This window comes from Arvicanthis niloticus, chromosome 30 (genome assembly GCF_011762505.2).
Source record: "Arvicanthis niloticus isolate mArvNil1 chromosome 30, mArvNil1.pat.X, whole genome shotgun sequence".
NCBI classification, from domain to species: domain Eukaryota; kingdom Metazoa; phylum Chordata; class Mammalia; order Rodentia; family Muridae; genus Arvicanthis; species Arvicanthis niloticus.
In genome coordinates this window covers 17,387,216-17,406,288 of record NC_133438.1, presented here as the reverse complement: position 1 = coordinate 17,406,288, position 19,073 = coordinate 17,387,216, and the positions used below count along the sequence as shown (strand labels likewise).

At 40.4% G+C, this 19,073-nt stretch overlaps 1 protein-coding gene and 1 pseudogene across 2 annotated transcripts in view; one reads left to right on the top strand and one right to left on the bottom strand.

Moving 5' to 3' along the window:
- The window catches only part of LOC143440987 (uncharacterized), a 125,276-nt gene that overhangs the window by 68,438 nt on the left and 37,765 nt on the right, over positions 1–19,073 (bottom strand). For both annotated transcript variants that reach the window (XR_013108254.1, XM_076927977.1), the window contains exon 2: positions 4,042–4,181. Coding sequence is in view for 1 of the 2 variants with exons in the window: in XM_076927977.1 (XP_076784092.1) it covers positions 4,042–4,181 (140 nt within the window). In the remaining variant the exon portion in view is untranslated. The remainder of the gene's footprint in view (positions 1–4,041; positions 4,182–19,073) is intronic.
- Positions 6,755–9,908, top strand: LOC143440986 (serine/threonine-protein phosphatase 2A 56 kDa regulatory subunit gamma isoform pseudogene; annotated as a pseudogene).

Genomic DNA, 19,073 nt, shown 5'->3' with positions numbered 1-19,073 from the left:
AAAAGGATTGCCTGGCAAAGGGGATTTACCAGCTAAATCAGTACCACTCAAAAGGCAAGATGATGAGCACAGGTGAATAAAAGATTGATTCTGGACCCCTGGGGCTCCCTGATGCTAGAGCTTCATCCTGGCAGTCAATGAAATACTTGTCTGTTTACATTGTAACAAATAATGGCCATTGTCTTTTTTTTTTTTTTTTTTTTTTTTTTTTTAGTGTAGATTTTTTTAAAATTGGATATTTTATTTACATCTCAGATGTTATCCCCTTTCCCCATTCCTGCCCCCAGAAAACCCCTATCCCCTCCTCCTGCTTCTATGAGGATGTGGCCCCACCCACCCACGAACTCCTACCTCCCCGCCCTCGAATTCTCCCACGCTGGGGCATCCAGCCCTCACAGGACCAAGGACTTCCTCTCCCACCTATGCCTGACAAGGCCATCCTCCCCTACATACACAGCTGGAGCCATGGGTCCCTCCCTACGTGCTCCCAAGCTGGTGGTTCAGACTCTGGGAGCTCTGGTTGGTTGGTATTGTTTGTTGCTCTACCCATGGGGTCACAAACCCCTTCAGCTTTTTCAGTCTCTAACTCCGCCTTTGGGAACCCCACGATTAGTTCAATAGTTATCTGTGAGCATGGCCATTGTCTTAAAGCTTCCTCACACAAAGTCAGAATTTTTCTATTGTGTGCCATTTTGTTAAAAAAAAAAAAAAAACCAAAACTAGTGATTTCTTCCTTTAGAAGTACTATGTCCCTTGAAAATAATCCAGAGAGGGTCAGCAATACTTCATCTGGAACAATCGCATAGCATCCTTGGGGACAATCTCAAGAACTCCTAAATGAAACCCACATTTCTAATGTAAAGCTTAAGGCAGTTACTACTTACCCATGTAGGGGGAAAAAAAATCCAGATCCTAGCCTATTTGCAGCTGACCACAAATCATCAACACGTCTTCCAGATTAGACCCAAGTACAGGCGGGACAGAGTCTGCTGTCTAATATGGATGTTCATTTCCTCACTCAGCAGCTTATGTGGGGCGCACAGATGGTTGCTGTCTCACTTGTTGTAATCCAATCACCCTGACCGCCTGTGTCTCATACTTAGTCTCCGGGAGTCCTTGCAAAACTCTAGTGATGGTTCTTCTCCTTCCAGATGTTGCTTAGACAAGAAGTGTGGCCACCATCTCTCTCTGGACATAGGATGTACTTATGGCTCTTCAAGTCAGAGTTGCTCCGAGCAAGGTAAAGAGATGACATCTTAGCACGGCCTTTCGCTCCACTCGGAGCTACTGAACATGACTGTGTCCTAGAAACGGCCTCTTTGTCAGGAAGCAATTCGTTTCTCTTTTGCCTGGTTGCCCGGTAGAAAACCCTTGCTGCTTGCACCTCACGGTCATGATGGCAAGGCAGAGGCCAGTGCCTGAGGAAGGATCTTGAAACACTTTGCTAGTGGCTGTTTCCAAGGTACCACACTACGCAGAAGCTAGCTTTTAGTAGTAACACCTGCACTTCGGTTATCATTTTTTGAAATCTTGGCGATTTGTCCTCAATCATTTTCTCCTGCATGGGTGGCTTTTATTTTTATCCCTTCTAAAGGATGTGCGAGATTTTAAAGGCAGAGCATTGAAGCATTTTAAGCTGTAGCGTTGAGAGTTTCTCAAGGCTAGTAATAGTTATGTTTTATTTTAGTGTAAAAAAAAATCTCCTGTTAAAAATCAAAAAGCATAAAAACAAGAAAATATGCAAAGCCTTAAAAGCAGCTGTGTAAATGTACAGGGGTTTCTGGACTATAAAAAGCCAGACTAAAAGGGATGGCAGTGGGGGGAAATCAGAATTTTATTTAAAAATAAGTTATGATTTTAAGTTATTGCTCCATTCATTTTAGTAAAATATCAACACTGTGTGTATTTCCTCAAGCTTTTTTTTCTGCTTACTGTCATCAGCACCACATATATCATCAGAATTATGGGGAGTATGGCAATGGCAAAGAAAAAAATTCTAGGTTGGTAAAAATAAATTATTTCAGGAAGAATATTTCTAATAAACTTGTTTTAAAGAGTTTTTTTTTTTTTAAAAAAAAAAAAACTGTTCCTAACTTATACATACCTTTGAAATGAAACAAACAATAATAACTTTTGCTGGTGAGAATAAAGAAAATGAAAAGATAATATTCTTTCCCTTAAGTAGCTTAACACAAAGAATAAAGAACCTATATTTAGTCTACACTAGCACACACATACGCAAACACCACCCTACAGAGAGAGAGAGAGAGAGAGAGAGAGAGAGAGAGAGAGAGAGAGAGAGCCTACTTACTGCAGACCTATTCAAATAATTTAGAATCTCGGAATTTTGCATGTGACTAACAACAGAATATTAGACTAGCACAAAGATTCTCCAAACAGCAGAGCTGACTGCTGGAGTCTCACAATGTATCAGCACAGCTTAGGAGAAAAGTCTTTGCTCATTGTCAATATTATCAACACAAAACTGCCAACATCTTTACACGTTAATAGTAATGAAAAGTGACCTTTATCCAAATATAACTCTAAGACCACACAAAATTCCATTAAGTGCACATGATGTGCCAGGCACTCCGTTAATTGAATCCCCCGCATCTACAATTTAAATGATTTAAAAAAAAAAAAAAAACTGACTCTAGGCAAAGTCCTAGCCAAAGGCCATTTAATTAATTTGCTGTCTGGGAAAACAGCACACAAACTGAGTTGAAAGCCTGGGTGTGAGAACTGCTAGGTTGTTGTTCGCACTACAGTGTTTTGTTGCCCAGAATGCATTTTCCATACCTGCATTACATTGATGCAGTCTCTCTAATAAAATCTACACTGTGTGTTGAGAATTCCAAGGCATACTATGGTTTTTATTTCTTTGGCATTGCCACCTCCACTGGAGTACTTCATACACATGGGTACTTTGGGATGGAGATACCTCAAGTAAGTTAGGTTAAAAGTTCTGTATTATGATCTAACAGGTGAGAGAATTATATCTTATTATTTCCTGAAAATGTTGTGTGAACGCGACACTAAGTCTATGGATAGTAGTGGGAGAGAAATGGTTATCAATTGAGCATTTGCTCAGAACTTAATGTTCTGAATTGTACACAATGTGTACGTACAAACCATGAAAACTGACCACAGAATGTGGCTGCCTGGTGTCATCTGATTTCTAGGGAGAATCTGAGAAAGAAACAGTATCCTGACCATAGGCTCCCCATCCTTTTTCTTAATGTGTGTGATGATTGTTTTTGCCTGCATGTATGTCTGTGCACCACAGACATCTTTGATGTCCGTGGTAGATCAGATAATGATGTCAGATCCTCTTGGAATGAAGTTATAGCTGCTTGTGAGCTGTCATGGCGGTGCTGGGAGGTCCTGCAGAAGAGTTGCCAGTGATCTTAACTGCTGAGCTGGCTTTCCAGCCCCGAATCCATATTCTTCATTAATAGACTATGATTCGCACTGGGTTGGGCTTTCAATTTTCTTCTTTTCCCCATTATTATTCAAAATATAGTTATTGAGTATTTACTCAATAAATTTGGATGCTAGAGAATTAACCATGACTAGAGAAGTATAGGGAGACTGAGAAATGACTGCCGCACACAACAGACTGCTATGATATGAATGTGAGAAGATGTGAATTCTATCAGGTCTATGAAGCACACACATAACACAGTGGGAAAAGAAAACACACATGGCAGACACTGGCTCTGTCTGGAGTGACGATGAGGTGAGATCTCAAACATACATATCAGGTTCTAAAACAGCCCCACTGTGCATTGTGACCCCTTTGGAGTCGACCAACCTGTTCACAGGGGCTGAGGGTTGCCTAAGGCATCAGAGAACACAAGGACATTTACATCACAACTCATAAAGCAGCAAAAGATAGTTATGAAGCAGCAATGAAAATAATTTTATGGTCAGGGGTCACCACAACATAAGGAACTATGTTAGAGGGTTGTAGCATTGAGAATATTAAGAACTACTACTTTTATCATAAGGAAAGATATTGTCAGCAGGGATAGCATTTACCTTGCAAAATCACAGAAGGGATTCTAGTTTTCACAGAGGTGAGGAAAGTAATTGTAAAAGGACTCCACGAAGATTTCCTGGAGAAATCTCCCAAACCTTTGAAGAGCACATGGCCCTGATGCTCCTCAAATTGTTCGAGTCTAGAAAAAGAAGAACAACCATAAGACCTTTCAATGAAACAAGCTTTCACAAGGAGCTCATGACCTCTGTAAATATAAAAGTGAAAGCGACTAGGGCGATCATATCGCTTCTAGGTAGCTTGGACAAGCATTATAGAGCTAGTATTGATTTCTATTCTAATAATAAGGTTACAGTAAAATAACCACAATAAAAATATTTAGATTGTTTGATGAAGTCAGCCTAGTAAATTAGGAAGTTACATTTATTTGTTACATAGGTAACAAATAAAAACAATCAAAAAGAGTCTGAAAGCAGGGAGATAAGAAGAGAATGGGTTTGTTGGTTTTTTTTTTTTTTTTTTTAAACCAGGTATTATTTATGAAGTTTAACAAAGTATAATTACAAAAATTACACATGTTAAATGTTCACTGTTCCACGAGTCTGGAAGGATTCCTCTGGGAAACTGTGGTAATCTGGATAGTAGACTGGCTTGTCACTGTCTCAAGTCTTCACGCGTTCTTCAGGGCTTTCTGTGTGCCTGTGTGGCCAGAGCTCCTAGTGTGAATTCTGTCTCCTAATGCACACATTACCACATACTAGAACATATGAGAAGCGTCTATAGCTAAGAAGGTGTGGTGTTGATTCATGTGTTAGCAGAGGGATAAATAAGAGAACAGACAGCTCACAAGCGAAGATGTCACAGAAATGTGCAAAGGTGTTTTCCTGGAACTGCGTGACATGGAGCTAGGAAATGATGGGTTATACGTAAAACAACACAGATTACAAACTTACTGTATTTGGGAAAGTTTAAATCAATAAGGAATGTGGTGGTCCTTTTCTTTTCTCTCTCTCTCTCTCTCTCTCTCTCTCTCTCTCTCTCTCTCTCTCTCTCTCTCTCTCGGTGTTGAAGATGAAACCCAGGCCTCACATAGGCTAGACACACACTTTGTCCTAAAACTCACTGTAGCTTTAAGAATGACAACGTTGATAGGCTGATTGTGAGGTAAAGGAAATAAAGATTATAGGGTAGCATAAATAAATGAATAAATAATGAATGAATAATAAACATGTAACTTAACACCCATGTAAAAGAAGCCTTTGTGTGGAGGAACACTTTCAAGCTGTGGAACAAAAGTGAAATCTTTTCAGTTTTCAACACCTGTGCAAACAACTGATGCCTGCAAGGTATTCGCATGATTGCTAAGATCACTGGGTGAAACATTTTGAGGGACTTCTACCTCGTCAATGACTTATTCACAAAGGATAAACAGGACCATTAAGACAGGAAGATCTGGCAGACATTGCCCTTATCAAACGACCAAACAGACCATGGCTAATAAAGAGATGAGTTACAGTTATGTGTCTTCTTGTATTCAATATTTGGAAACAATAGATGGTAGAGGGAACTTGTTTGGTTTATGAAGGTTCAGTTCAGCCTGGCAGAGAAGGCAAAGGGAGAGCGAAGTTCACATCCTGGCAATCCAGGAAGCAGAGACAAGAATTCTGGAACTCAGCTCTCCCATACCTGGGCCCTCAGCCTTTGGGATGGAGCCACCTAGATTCATGGTGGGTCTCTACCCCCATGTTCCCCTGAGCTAATCATCTTCAGAAAAACACTCACTGATACCCCATTTTCTAGGTGATTCTAAATCCAGGCAGGGTTCTCAGGATTAACCACCACATTCCTCATGAGATTCAGTGAGAGAGAACACAGTATCACCTTTGTTGAGTCCTTTCCAAAGAATCTAACCTCAAGGAATCCATCAGAAAAATTCAAAGGATGGCATGCAAGGAAATGGCAAACAAATGTGTAGGACCCCGAAGGGCTGCCATGCCCTGGCTGAGACTTTCCTTGTGGTGCTGTCTGCCAAGTAACATTCTGCAGTTTTTCTAAGAACAAAACATCCCGTTGAAGGTGTGATGCCCCGGAAAGGGACTTTCCACTATATAAATCATTGCCCCCCAGTTGAGTTCCTGTTTGTGTTTTTCCCTTCCCAGTTTGGTGTATATATTGAACCTGCTCAGTAAAAGCGTTGGCATTCTCTCATAATGAATGACCCGAGTCTGTGTCTTTCTTTAATCCCCCAGGCCTATGCCTGAGCTCAGTACTATGACAGTGCTGGCACTGTCAGGTGGAGGTCCCATGGAGATAAGGAAAGTGAGGAGAACCTGATGGGAATGTTCCTGAAAGAAGCCACCGGCTCAGTGAGTGGAACGTATTGGAGAAGTGGAGCCAGATCAAACTGAAAGTAGTAAGTAGCACTACAGAGTTTGATGGTTTTGATTGCGCCATGGGGACTAGGAATTCCTCCGTACAAGTACTGGCACAGGATGCTGCTGCTAAGGAATCCTTGCATGAGGCGGAGAATAGCTCCAGTTCTGAGGATGAGAGAGACATTTTAGAAAAGGAAAAATTGAAGAAAAGCAAGGTCAAAAAATTGGAAGGGGAGCCTGGAAAAGGGGAAGAGAGAGCGGACTAGCAACTCAGTCCCTGGGTGGCAGCAGTCGCAGCCAGGACAGCTGCACACTGGCCAGGCCAGGAACACTTCTGCTGCTGCAGCGGCGGTGGCTGGGGTGGCGGCCTGCATCAGCCATGTCAAATAAAAACAAGAAGGAGAAAAAAAAAAAAAAAAAAAAAAACCTAAAACTGGTGAAAAGTGGAAAAGGTTCAAAAGAAGGACAAGATACAGCAGAAGCAGAGATAGCCAGCAGGGAAAACAGCCTCACAGCTGTCCAGTCTTCGACGTTTATTAAAATGAAAGTACCAGTCTCTCAGCCCATCATCATTCCTGTGAAGAAAGACAAATGGCAGAACTCTTCATGGTTTAATGCCAACAATTATAGAGAACTGCAAAAACTCCCATCTTTACAAGATGTTCCTCCTGCGGGTCAAGAGAAGCTTTTCATCCAGAAGCTACGTCAGTATTGTGTCCTCTGACTTTGCTTCTGACCCACTGAGTGACCTGAAGAGGAAGGAAGTAAAGCGAGTTGTGCTAAGCGAGAGGGTGGAGTATATCACCCACAACTGGACCACCATCACAGAGCCCATTTACCCCGAGGCCATCCACATGCTTGCAGTTAATATGTTGAACCTTGCCACCCTCTTCCAATTCTACTGGAGCAGAATTTGACCCAGAAGGAGATAAACCAACGTTAGAAGCAGCCTGGCCTCATCTACAGGTTGTTTATGAATTTCTCTTAAGATTTTTAGAGTCTCCAGATTTCCAGCCCTATATAGCAAAGAAATATATTGATCAGAAGTTTGTACTGCAGATTCTAGAACTCTTTGACAGCGAGGATCCTCGGGAGAGAGATTTTCTAAAAAATGACCCTGCGTAGAATCTATGTGAAGTTCTTAGGCCTGCACACTTACATCCGGAAACAGATCAATAATATATTTTATAGATTTGTCTATGAAACAGAGCACCACAATGGCATAGCAGAGTTACTAGAGATCCTGGGAAGTATAATTAATGGATTTGCCTTACCACAAAAGGAAGAGCACAAGATTTTCCTGTTGAAGGTGTTGCTGCCCTTGCACAAAGTGAGGTCCCTGAGTGCCTATCATCCCAAGCTGGTGTACTGTGTCATGCAGTTTTTAGAGAAGGACAGCACCCTCACTGAACCAGTAGTAATGGCACTTCTCAAATACTGACCAAAAACTCACAGTCCAAAAGAAGTAATGTTCATAAATGAATTAGTAGAAAATTTAGATGTAATTGAACCATCAGAATTTGTGAAGATCATGGAGCCTCTTTTCTGACAGTTAGCCAGATGTATTTCCAGCCCTCACTTCCAGGTGGCAGAGCGGGAACTCTGTTACTGGAATAATGAGTACATCATGAGTTTAATCAGTGGCAATGCAATGAAAATTCTGCCCATCATGTTTCCATCCTTATACCACAACTCAGAGACCCACTGGAATAAGACAATACATGGCTTGATAGATAATGCTCTGAAACTCTCCATGGAGATGAACCAGAAACTCTTCAATGATTGTATTGAGCAGTTCAAAGCAGAGAAACTCAAAGAGATGCTAAAAATGAAAGAGCAAGAAGAAGCATGGGTTAAAATAGAAAATCTAGCCAAAGCAAGTTCCCAGGTACTAAAAGAGATTAACTTGTGAGTGTTGAGGCTTTGCATGACACCTCCTAGAAGGAGATGAAAATTTAGACCTTGAAAATGAGAGAGAGATTTGGGTTTCAGAAAAGCAGTTGTCCTCTCTCTGGCTGTGTTAACAAAAGAGAAGGAAAAGGCTGTTTCAGAGCCCTCCTAGGAGCATGAGAAAAATCAGGAGCCATCCTACTTTCTCTCTGACTCCTACTGGAGAAATCCTTAGTTCTGCTTTCCCTGTCTATCGTCAGTTCTTGACGTGCCAATCTGTCCACATGTGTTAATTGTCTGTTTTTGTTTTGTTGTTTGAATGATTGTTGTTCTATGTTTTATGTTAAAAATAGTGTTTATTGGGTATGATTAAAAACTCGTAACTTTGATAATAGAAAGTTGGTTTAACTAGTAACTCAGGGCTGGAGAGATGGCTCAGCTGTTAAAGGCCAGGCTATAGTAGAAAGAACACATTTAACTTTGAAAAATTATCTTGAAATAAACAAAAAAAGAGAGGAGTTTACTTCATAACTCATGCAAGATTTAAAAATTTTTATTAGTGGATAAGGATGCATTGTCTGCCATAGACAGACATTGGAAATTAGCCCAGAAGGCATTGGGCTTAGTGAAATAGAAAGAATTGTCTCCAGGTGTGTGGAAAGGGCCTGACTCTGTGTTAGTCAAGGCGAGAGGTTCTGTTTGTGTTCTCCTAAAGATGCCGAAAGTCCTGTCTGGATTCCTGAGTGTTGCATGTGCCCTGTAGCTATGGAGCCTCGCCCAGACAGAGATCTACTGGAGCTTTGTGAAGAAACCCCAGTTCTGATGTCAATGGGGATAAGTAGCTCAGCCTGGCCAGTTATAGTTTCCACAAATTGGACTACTGGAAAAGGTGCAGCCGGATTGATATTTCTTTGCCACTTTTGTAGACAGCAGACCCAGACCTAGGCAATTACTAAGTAGGTGCTCGTGTTACTGGCACAAGAGAACCCTACTGCCCAGGTTTGTCTCAGCCTTTACTGAGAATAGTTAGTCAATGACAGGCAACTCCTTTGCAGTCCTTACCTACCTAAGACAGGGGCCCTGAGGCTGGCAGGAATTCCCAGTGATGGGTAATGGTATTGATGGAAGGTGACCTAAGATAGATGCTATTCACCTATAAAATAAAAATGGGGGACCTGTAGGACCCCAAAGGGCTGTCATGCCCTGGCTGAGACTTTCTGTGTGCTGCTGTCTGTCAAGTAACATTCTGCAGTTTTTCTAAGAACAAAACATCCTGTTGAAAGTGTGATGCCCTGGAAAGGGACTTTCCACTATATAAATCATTGTGCCCCAGTTGAGTTCCTGTTTGTGTTTTTCCCTTCCCAGTTTGGTGTATATATTGAACCTGCTCAGTAAAAGCTTTGGCATTCTCTCATAATGAATGGCCTGAGTCTGTGTCTTCCTTTAATTCCCCCAGGCCTATGCCAGAGCTCAGTACCATGGCAGCTCTGGCACTGTCACAAATTTGCATTTGAGACTTTGATCAATCCTAGGATGATCAGACTTTGGACAACTGAAGAAATTTAAATATGGACTCCGTGCAAATAGCATTTTATATCCATATACAAATGTGTGTGTGATACTAATAGCTTCGTGATTTTCTAGAATAGCCTTGTTTTTGTGAAATGTTAGGGGAAAATACTTATGTTCTTTGAAAAATCTATCTTTATTTTCTGCCATTGAATAATAAATGTGTTTCAATTTCACATAAACATTGTACTTTATACTTTGTCATTTTTTTTGCAAAGGCTGTTGTTAAATTTTAAAGCATTTAAAGTGAGGAACAAATACACAGTAGGGTAAAAAAGCAGATTTTGAGAGTGAGCATACTACACCATGAGATGTGTGCATAAACTAATGTTAATCTATGTCCTGGTAGCTGTTTGTTGATTTCTAAAATTCTTTCCTTTGAGTGGGTCTTCAGAAAGTTAAACAATACTGTTTTTGAAAACTATGCCAAGTCTTTGTTAATGAACATTTAAAAATGCAGTTTTCACCGATGGAAGGAATTTTGTTCAAAAGGTACAAAGTTGAGCATACTTCACTATCTACACAGGAATAAAATACAAGAATTCAGAAAGCCCAGTAGCATGAATACAATGAGAAATGCTCCAAGTTCTTGACCCTTGACCTCCACATCCTGTTTTCACATAATTTTCTGAAGAGATCTATTTCTCAGCTTGTGGGGATGACTGATCTTGACTTCAGTATGTCATTCAGGATGATCTTGACTTCAGGCTGTCCCATAACAACCTGACAAACTCAAGGTCATTGTAAAAGTGCTGTCAGATGGAGGAGGAGACCCGACCACATTAAAAGACAGATTGTGAGAGTAGTTTTGTGCCTGTAAATAAATATTTATTATAATTTTAAGCAGGGCTTAAATTTGACAAATTCCACTACAGATTAAAGTACAATTTGTTTAAACATACAGTCAAAATGCTTTCTTTTCTCTCTTCTTCATTTGAAGTTGAAAACTTTAACAGAAGGGAATATCTGTGATACTAGCATCTAAACCCAATTGTATTTGGGAGCTATATGCCTTCCTGGGGTTCTCGTTTTGTAGGTGCTGAATTGAGGAGAGCAACAGGGACTTCTGGCATCTCATCTCTGGAAGCTTCAGGAGTTGAGAAGAGCCTGAGGGTTGTGTGGAACAGGGAAGCTGCGGTTCCTTTGAGTAAGGAGCCCAGTTCTGGTCTCTGAGTTGTGAGGTTCTGGATGGCTTCCATTTCATTCTCATGCTGTTGTGTTTTCAAAATTTCTGCAATGGCTGTTAGCTTGATAGTTAGCTTTGTTTCTACTTCACCTTAAATATGGCACACCATAGAGACTAATCTATCTATCTATCTATCTATCTATCTATCTATCTATCTAAATTTGGAAAATCCAAGAGAAAACTGTATTTCTGAGAGAGAACCCTGCCATGTAGCCTAGGTTGCCCTCAAACTCCTAATTCCTCTTACTTCTGTTCCTAGGCATGTGCTACATATTGAGGGATAGAGACAAAACTTCAAAATCTGGAATGTACTGACAACTGCTATCCAGTAGCCGAAAATAGGGAAACTAATTTTGTTTTTGTTTTGTTTTTCACTTTCTTATGTAATCTAACTTTCAGAACTAGAACAATCATGCTTGTTGCAAGGGAAGCTTGTTGTCCTGATGTTTGTTTCACAACAGTCTAATGAAAACAATATCTTGAACATGGCCCTGTATTTCTGGCCATTTGAAAACTTTTCTGGGTTCTCTCTCTTGCTTTGTCTGTCTGTGAGTGTCCTTTAAATTGGTAAACCATATGCTGTATCGAATAATCTCCATAAAACGAATACCCCTGTTTGCTTCAGACAAACACATTTGGCTCACAGGCAGCTGCCTGCCACCTTGTCAGCTGTCTAACAGTACCCATTGACAGAGCTACTCCAACGTGATCCATACAGATCATGGTTGGTTCATATTCTCCAATTATCCCTACTCGTGTATTTGCAAAAGACAAGTTGGGTTGTTGCTCATGGAGTTGAAAGAGAAATCACAAGGAAAAAAATCAAGCTGAAAAAATTTGTCAGTGGTTCACAGGGAACCAGTAACTCCATGTACCTAACAGAGTTATTGTGTGTCTTGAATACTAGCTAAGAAGCCTAGTGGCTGGGAAGACAGTTTACTTAATTTGAAACTTCTTTTATCATTTCCTAATAGGCTGGGATTTTATGGAGTCTAAGTTGCCTCACTTCTGGGAGGTAGTTTTTGTTCCTGTTGTTAGAAGTACAAAACACTTTGTGAGCCAAAAAGTGTTTTAAAAAATAGTAGATCTGACGATCAGCTTTGTGAAAGTCATGTATTTTGTGTGAGCCCTGCTTCTTTGCTTATGAGGGCAAACTTAATCCGAGCCCAAGTGTGTGCTTGAAGGCAAGCTGCCTGTTCAGTATGCTTGACAGTGTCATGAAGGTGTCAGCTACACTTGCTTTTTTTCATTGTCTTTTTTGTGTGGTTATTTGACCTGTCTCAACTCTTCCTTCCTAGGAAAGCTTAAAACTGCTTTGGGCAAAATGAACACAAGAGCAACTTTTCTAATTTTCTCTTCTTTCCTATTTTTTATTAGTTCTTTGAGAATTTTCTGCAATGTATTTTGATTGTATTCTCCCCTCTTCCACTCGCCCCCCCCCCGATCCTTCCCCCGTTTTTGACCCACCCAGGTTCATGTGCCTGTTTAAAAAAATCCACTCAGTATAGTTTGTGTTATGATTACACTCTTGGATATGTGATCACCATCAGTGGAGAACAGTCAATCCATAAGAGGTTACCTCCTTAAAGAAAACTGACTCCCTCTCTTCCTCCTGTGACCATCCCCTTCTCTTGGGGTTATTTCTGGCTTCAGCCAATGTGTGTCTTGTGCATGCTGTCTCATTGCCATTAGTTCACATGTGCAGCTGCCCAGCTGTATCCAGAAAACAGTTTCCTTGTAGTCCTCCACCACCTCTTGCTCTAACAAGCTTTGTGCCCCCTCTTCTACCATGATCCAGCAGTCTTATAAGGAGGATTGAGATTTAGATGCCCCATTTAAAGCCTAGCATTCTGGAGTCTTTTATTCTCTGTACCTTGATCAATGGTGGTTCTTGGTGTTAATTTCCATCTATTGTGGAAAGAAGGTTTGATAGATGCACTAATATGGGCTTACATCATATGAGGAAGCAACTTTTCTAATCATTCATTTCTTATTGTACCATAAAAGTGGCCGTACTGGGGCTGGTGTTCTGTTCTCAGGACTCTAACCAGTCACAACAGGTGCTCCTTAGCTTGAGTGTCCTGGAAGTCTGTGCTTCGCTCAGTACTTAAACATACAGAGCCACCCAATTTGTATTCACTGAGCACCTGCTGTGTGCTAGGAACTATATCAGATAACTTAGATACATCAGTGAACCAAATAGACATATTCTTCACACCTACTACCTCTTCAGTAAATGCATAAAACACTGAGGTCTGGTATTTTCAACATTTATTTGAATCACCATATGGGGAAGACATCTCTGCTGTATTTTTAAATCTCACAAAAGAAATTTAAGACATACATGAAGGAAAGGTGACTGTTGTAGGAATCATACTCAGTCAAGCCAGGGTAGCAACTGGATTGGTGTGGGTCATACAGCTAGAGTATTCAGGGTCCCCTAAAGCCTTGTATTGTCTGTGGCAGGATACTTATTCTGCTACATTGTATTCACAGTGGAGCTCAGTGATTAGGCAGCAGAAGAGAAGGTAGAGCTGGGAGAGAAAGAGAAGAGGAGGGAAGAAGAAGAAGAAGGGGAGGGGAGAAAAGGAAGAAGGGGAGGGAAGAAACAGAGGAAGGGGAGGAGAAGAAGAAGGCTATCAGCCATAGAGAACCATGGATGAGTCGAAAGCAGTCCTGGGTAGCAACTTCTATCAAAAGGTTAGATATTGAGCAACAACTCTAATTGTGTGGGCATCTTATTGGTTGAGCATTTCTAAATATATAAATCCTTTAGATAACCATTAAGCTTTAAGAGTCTCATGTCTACCATACTTCGAGGATGGCAGATATTGTCTGGCGTTCAGCTGAGCTTTGTGGATACAGCATGGGGGATTGGCAGAGCCATCCCCCATACTGGCATCTTGTGGGTGCCAGGGCCTGCACGTCTAGGAAGATGGATCCCCATCAGAGCCGAGGAGCAGCAGGAACATGGTGGCTGCCCATGAACAAGCCAGATCCGGTGCCATTTTCTAACTATCACCCCTACAATTGTCGGGTCAGGAGAACATTTGTACATGCTCAGAATTTTTTGGGATTCTAACTTGGTGACCTGTTTTGGTTCTGGTGGATTCAGGAATCTCAAACTAATATAACTTGCCTATAGTTTTTCTCTCTGTAGGTATGGATATTTCTTAATTCCAACTCAATAAAGATGGGCTATTATTTATAGAATGGAAGAATACTGACATTGAAAGATTTGATCAAAAAAGGATGGCAAATAGTTAGAGGTGTAGAAATTAGTAGAGCACGTTCCTGATTGGGAGGCATGGAGCTCCCACATTCTATTTTACCTTAGAAAGACAACAATGTAAGAGCTGGCAATAGAAGACAGTTTTGTGAAACAGCTTGCAAAGCTCTGATGGTGTCTCAGACTCTCACAAGCTGCGTACTGGCACATACTTATTCCACTTCTGGAAGAGTTTTATGATAGTATAAAAGGAAAAGAGGTCAGAAGCCTTGGAATTCTTCTTGTGCCTATCTGTGTACTGGGATTTTGTCTGTCTCCATCCTATGTGTGTTTTGTGCACATTTATATCATTATGCATTGGGTAGAATATGACACACTCAGTTACAGTTGATTGCTTCTCGTGTGTGGTCCCCGTGAGGGTTATATTTGAGAGTGGAGAGGGTGCTAGAGAGAAGCTAACAGAGAATGCTATGTCCTGCAGGGAAAGTTCTTGAAGGAAGTGAGGTGTCTTCCAAGACTTGAAACAAGAGAGAGTTAATTTTCTGAAGCAGGGACCAATTTTTTCTAGCAAGGGGAGCAAAACTACCTTACTTTAGGAATCAGAATGAGTTTAACTAGGACCCATGCTCCAGAGAAAAGGAAGACTATGATGAAGACTTTGGAGACCAGGGACACACATCTACAGACAAAATAACACTGTGAAAGGGTTTTGTGTTTTCTTCTAGTCTGAGACTAAGTCATGAGTTGGAAAACAGAGGTGATAAAAGTAAAACCTAGAATTTTTTTGTTGGTGGTATCTTGGGGGCCATTGGTGCTGTCAAGGACAAAGGGTATACTGAGAATGCTTCTCCTTGCTAGCAGGCATAGCTAATAGCCTCCTTATTACCCATGCATTATGTGGTGCTAAAAGATGCTTTCTGGTCCCTGAGGTTTGGAGTTCACTATTCCACAATCCTCTTTCCCACCTCCCACCTCATTTGAATACCCCAGAGTACTTTAATTCCCCCTGAAACTGTGAGCAATGACTCTCTAGGGGCACATGGTTCTTATCAAAAGTGCGAATCACAAGTCTTCCCTGGTAGTATTCATTACTGTAAGAATGAAAGGCAACATGATTGCAGAGTCTCTACTTGGCACCTTTCACTTATGGGTGTTAAACAAAGGTTATAACTCCTTCCACTGGGAGTTGAGACGCTACTAAAAGTTTCAATTATCAGAACACAATCGACTATTGTAAAGCTTCCCACTAATTACATACAATCATTAATGGTTCTTTTTTTATGAAAAACTAAACATGTATTAAATAAACAACATAAACAATTTTATTTATATATCACCTAACTTCACAAATTTTGATCTACATTGATCTTTTATTTACATTTCTTCCTATTTCATATATATCTTTTGCACTTTTCATTTTGAAACTTTCCCAAGTTTTATGATATTATATCTGCAAATATCTCTCCAGACATCTTTTAAAAAAACTTTAATACATACTATGTATGAGGTAGAAGGTGTTGACGTAGGATTGATTATTTGTATGCTTTTATTTTGAGTCTACCATGTGGGAATTCAAACATCACAAGGATAAATAAAAGAGGGCTGAGCCCTGTCACACACAGGCCACACAAGATATGATCATATCTTTAAAAATTAAGAATATGTTAATTACTAAGTATTCAAATAACAAATGTCTTGTAAATACCATTATATTTCTATTGTTTGTTTGATATAGATCCAAATATATTTCTAAAGAATAATAGAAAATATGGCAGCAGCTAAATATCCAGATTCCTACAAAGTCTGATTCTTTTATTGAATGTTCTTATGATTCAGTAAAAATATTTACAGCATAGTAAAGTTATATGTCCAGCTGCCAAGGACCAGCCTTGGTTTGGAGAGGAGGTCCTGAGGAAGGTATATTTAGGAATGGCAGAAGAAGTGACTCAGAGTCAGTGATGGGTACAAATTGACAGCTCTGTCTTCTGCTCTAGACAGTGATCTAGACAGTTCATTTAGATAGCTAAGCTCTTGTAGACCAAAGCCAAGTCTTTTATTTACATATCAGTTCAAGCATTACCCCAGGTTCCTTTTTGATTATCCCATAAATCAGCATTTTATGACCTTATCCCCTTGATTCTTAGGAAAGAAAGCAAGTACTTTTTTTTAAAGACAGCAAATGAATTCAGAGGTCTGCTTGCTTTTGTAAGCACAAACAATAAGCTAGCTGGGTGGAATCCTGTCCTGAAATCTCTATTACCTCACTTCCTGGTGCCCCTTTTAAACCATAACCCTTGTTTTTTAACTATTCCTTTTTTTTAACTCATAATTGCAGCTGCCCCCATTCTTTTGGGTCCATAAAGAAATTCATATTGCACTCTTATATTTTGCATAGTTGAGAAATCCTATTTATATATTGTTGAACTCATGTTTTTAGAATTCTTTCCTACAGCCTTAAGGGTTGTCCTGAAGGTCACAGCATTCATCACCTTTCTAATGAACACCAGACACACTCTTGCCTTCTGGACCTGTGATGTTTCTAATTATTATGAAGTCATTAACCTTGGCAGGGAGAGCATTACCTGATAACCTTGGCAGGAAAATATTTCCCAAAGGAGAAACACACACTTCACTATTATACAAACAAGCCTTATGACTAGCAACCATCAACAGTCATGAAGACCTATGCCCTGCTGGCTTTGTTCCAGGGGTGGGAACTGTGTCACACCATCCCTTCCACAGCCATGCAAGACTAGGCATATGGCCTTTGGATGGAGGTTACTAAGTTGCTTCCTTTGATAATTCAATATAATATCTCTATGTGTATGTGTGTATGAGTGCATATGTGGTATATGCAAACATACACCACAGTGTCCAAATATGCATTCCCATGCACACACATGGAAGCCAGAAGAATCTCAGGTATGTTTTTCTATCAATTTACACCTTATTTCTCCAAGACAGGATCCCTCATTGAACCAGAAGCTAAGCTGGCAATCAGCAAGCTCCCACAATCTCACATCTCTGCCCCTGGTAGCACTGAAGTTATAGGCACATGCTTGCCTACAGCTGGCTTTTTGTGTAGGTAATGGGGGTTCAAAGTCAGGTCTTTGAGCTTGGCAGCCAGCATTCTTATGTACTAAACCATCTCCCCAGTCCTAGATTTTTTTTTTCAATTTCAACTGTACCACTAAAACTAATGGTAATATCCACGTGCCATTTGCTTGAACTATCTACATACCAGTTTTCTGAATTTAAAGAAGAATGGGTTGAGCTTAAATTGGTTATTTGATATGCTTTTATTTTTGTGTCTACTATGCAAAAATTGGGACATGACAAAGCTAAATAAAATATATCTGAACCCTGTTAAACATGAGCCAAATGAGTAAAGATATCTTTCTTAACTGATTTTCACCTTCATTTCTAAATCCGTGAAGTATAGTCATCAGCTAAACCTGGAGATATTTCTGTGTGAGCACATATTGGTGAGATACAGAGAAAGCTGAAGAAAATAGGAGCATATGGCAACACTGATGGCTGCATAGTAATCCCCCAACTATAGTAAATATAGCTTGCCTAGCAACTGTTGGTGAGGATGAAGCTAGTAGGACAGGCAGTGCTAGTAGGACAGGCAGTGACTGGAGCTCCATTGTTCGCTGAGGTGTTTGCTAGCCACATATGGCTACTGAGCACTTGAAATACAGCTGCCCCAAATGAAGATGCATTACATGTAAAGTATATGTTTGATGCCCGTGCCATAGCATGAATAGACAGCATAGTAACTGTTAATGTCTAGTGCGTGCTGAAATCATAATATCTTGACTATGTTGGATTAAGTGAGTAAGCAAATATTAGGAAACTTAAGTTCACACTTTCTTCTTCCATCTCTACTTCCCTCTGTTGAGACAAGGTATTGCTATATAGTTCAGTCTGTCTTGAAAGGTGCCACATAGCCCAAGTTGGCCTCGAATTCATGATTTTTCTGCCTTGACCTTCTGAGTACTGTGAATACAAACATCCAACATTATGTACAACACCTTTTACCATTTTTTTCTTGTATGAATGGCCAGGAAACAACAAATTACATATGTAGCCTTGCCTAATTGCTTTTAGATAGTACTGGAATATGTCAACAATGACCATTTCTGTCACGCCTCTTGTCTATCCAGTCAAGTAAGTCTGAAATTGGGTGATGTAACCCATGGGCCTCTCTCCCTTAACGACACAAAACTTTTCAGGTCCCTTGGTAGCTTCTATTTCTTTTGTAGCTCACACATCTGCCCTCTGTTACTATGAATTCACTTAAATCCTTTCTCTAGCTAATGCTTCCTTACCTCTGTCCTGCTCCTTCAAGCTTTTAATCTCTCCTTGGTCGTCAAAGACTCTCAGATTCCTCCAATGAGAAATAAATAACAATTGATCTCAAGTTGTGTGTGGGGGAGGGGCATGCACATGTGCATACACACACAAAGGTAAACCTCAGATGAATGGCTGGTCTTCTTTTATGAGACAGTCTTTGGGACCTGGCTAGAGCTTGCTGATTAGATTAGTCTTGCTGAACACTTGCCCAACATCTCCCCTGCAGACTGGATTTTTATGTGGTTGTTGGGAACTGGACTCTGATCCTCAGGCTTGCATGATAAGCACTTTACTAACTGAGTCATCTCCTCAGACCCTGATCCCAACTCTTTAGATACCATCTACTCTCCAGTGTGTCTGCAGAGGGCTTTTCTTTCTCAGCACAGCAACTCCTCATCCTTAGTCCAGGCCATCACAAAGAGCACAATGGTTTCAGAGAGCATGGTTGAAATCCTAGCTCCACAA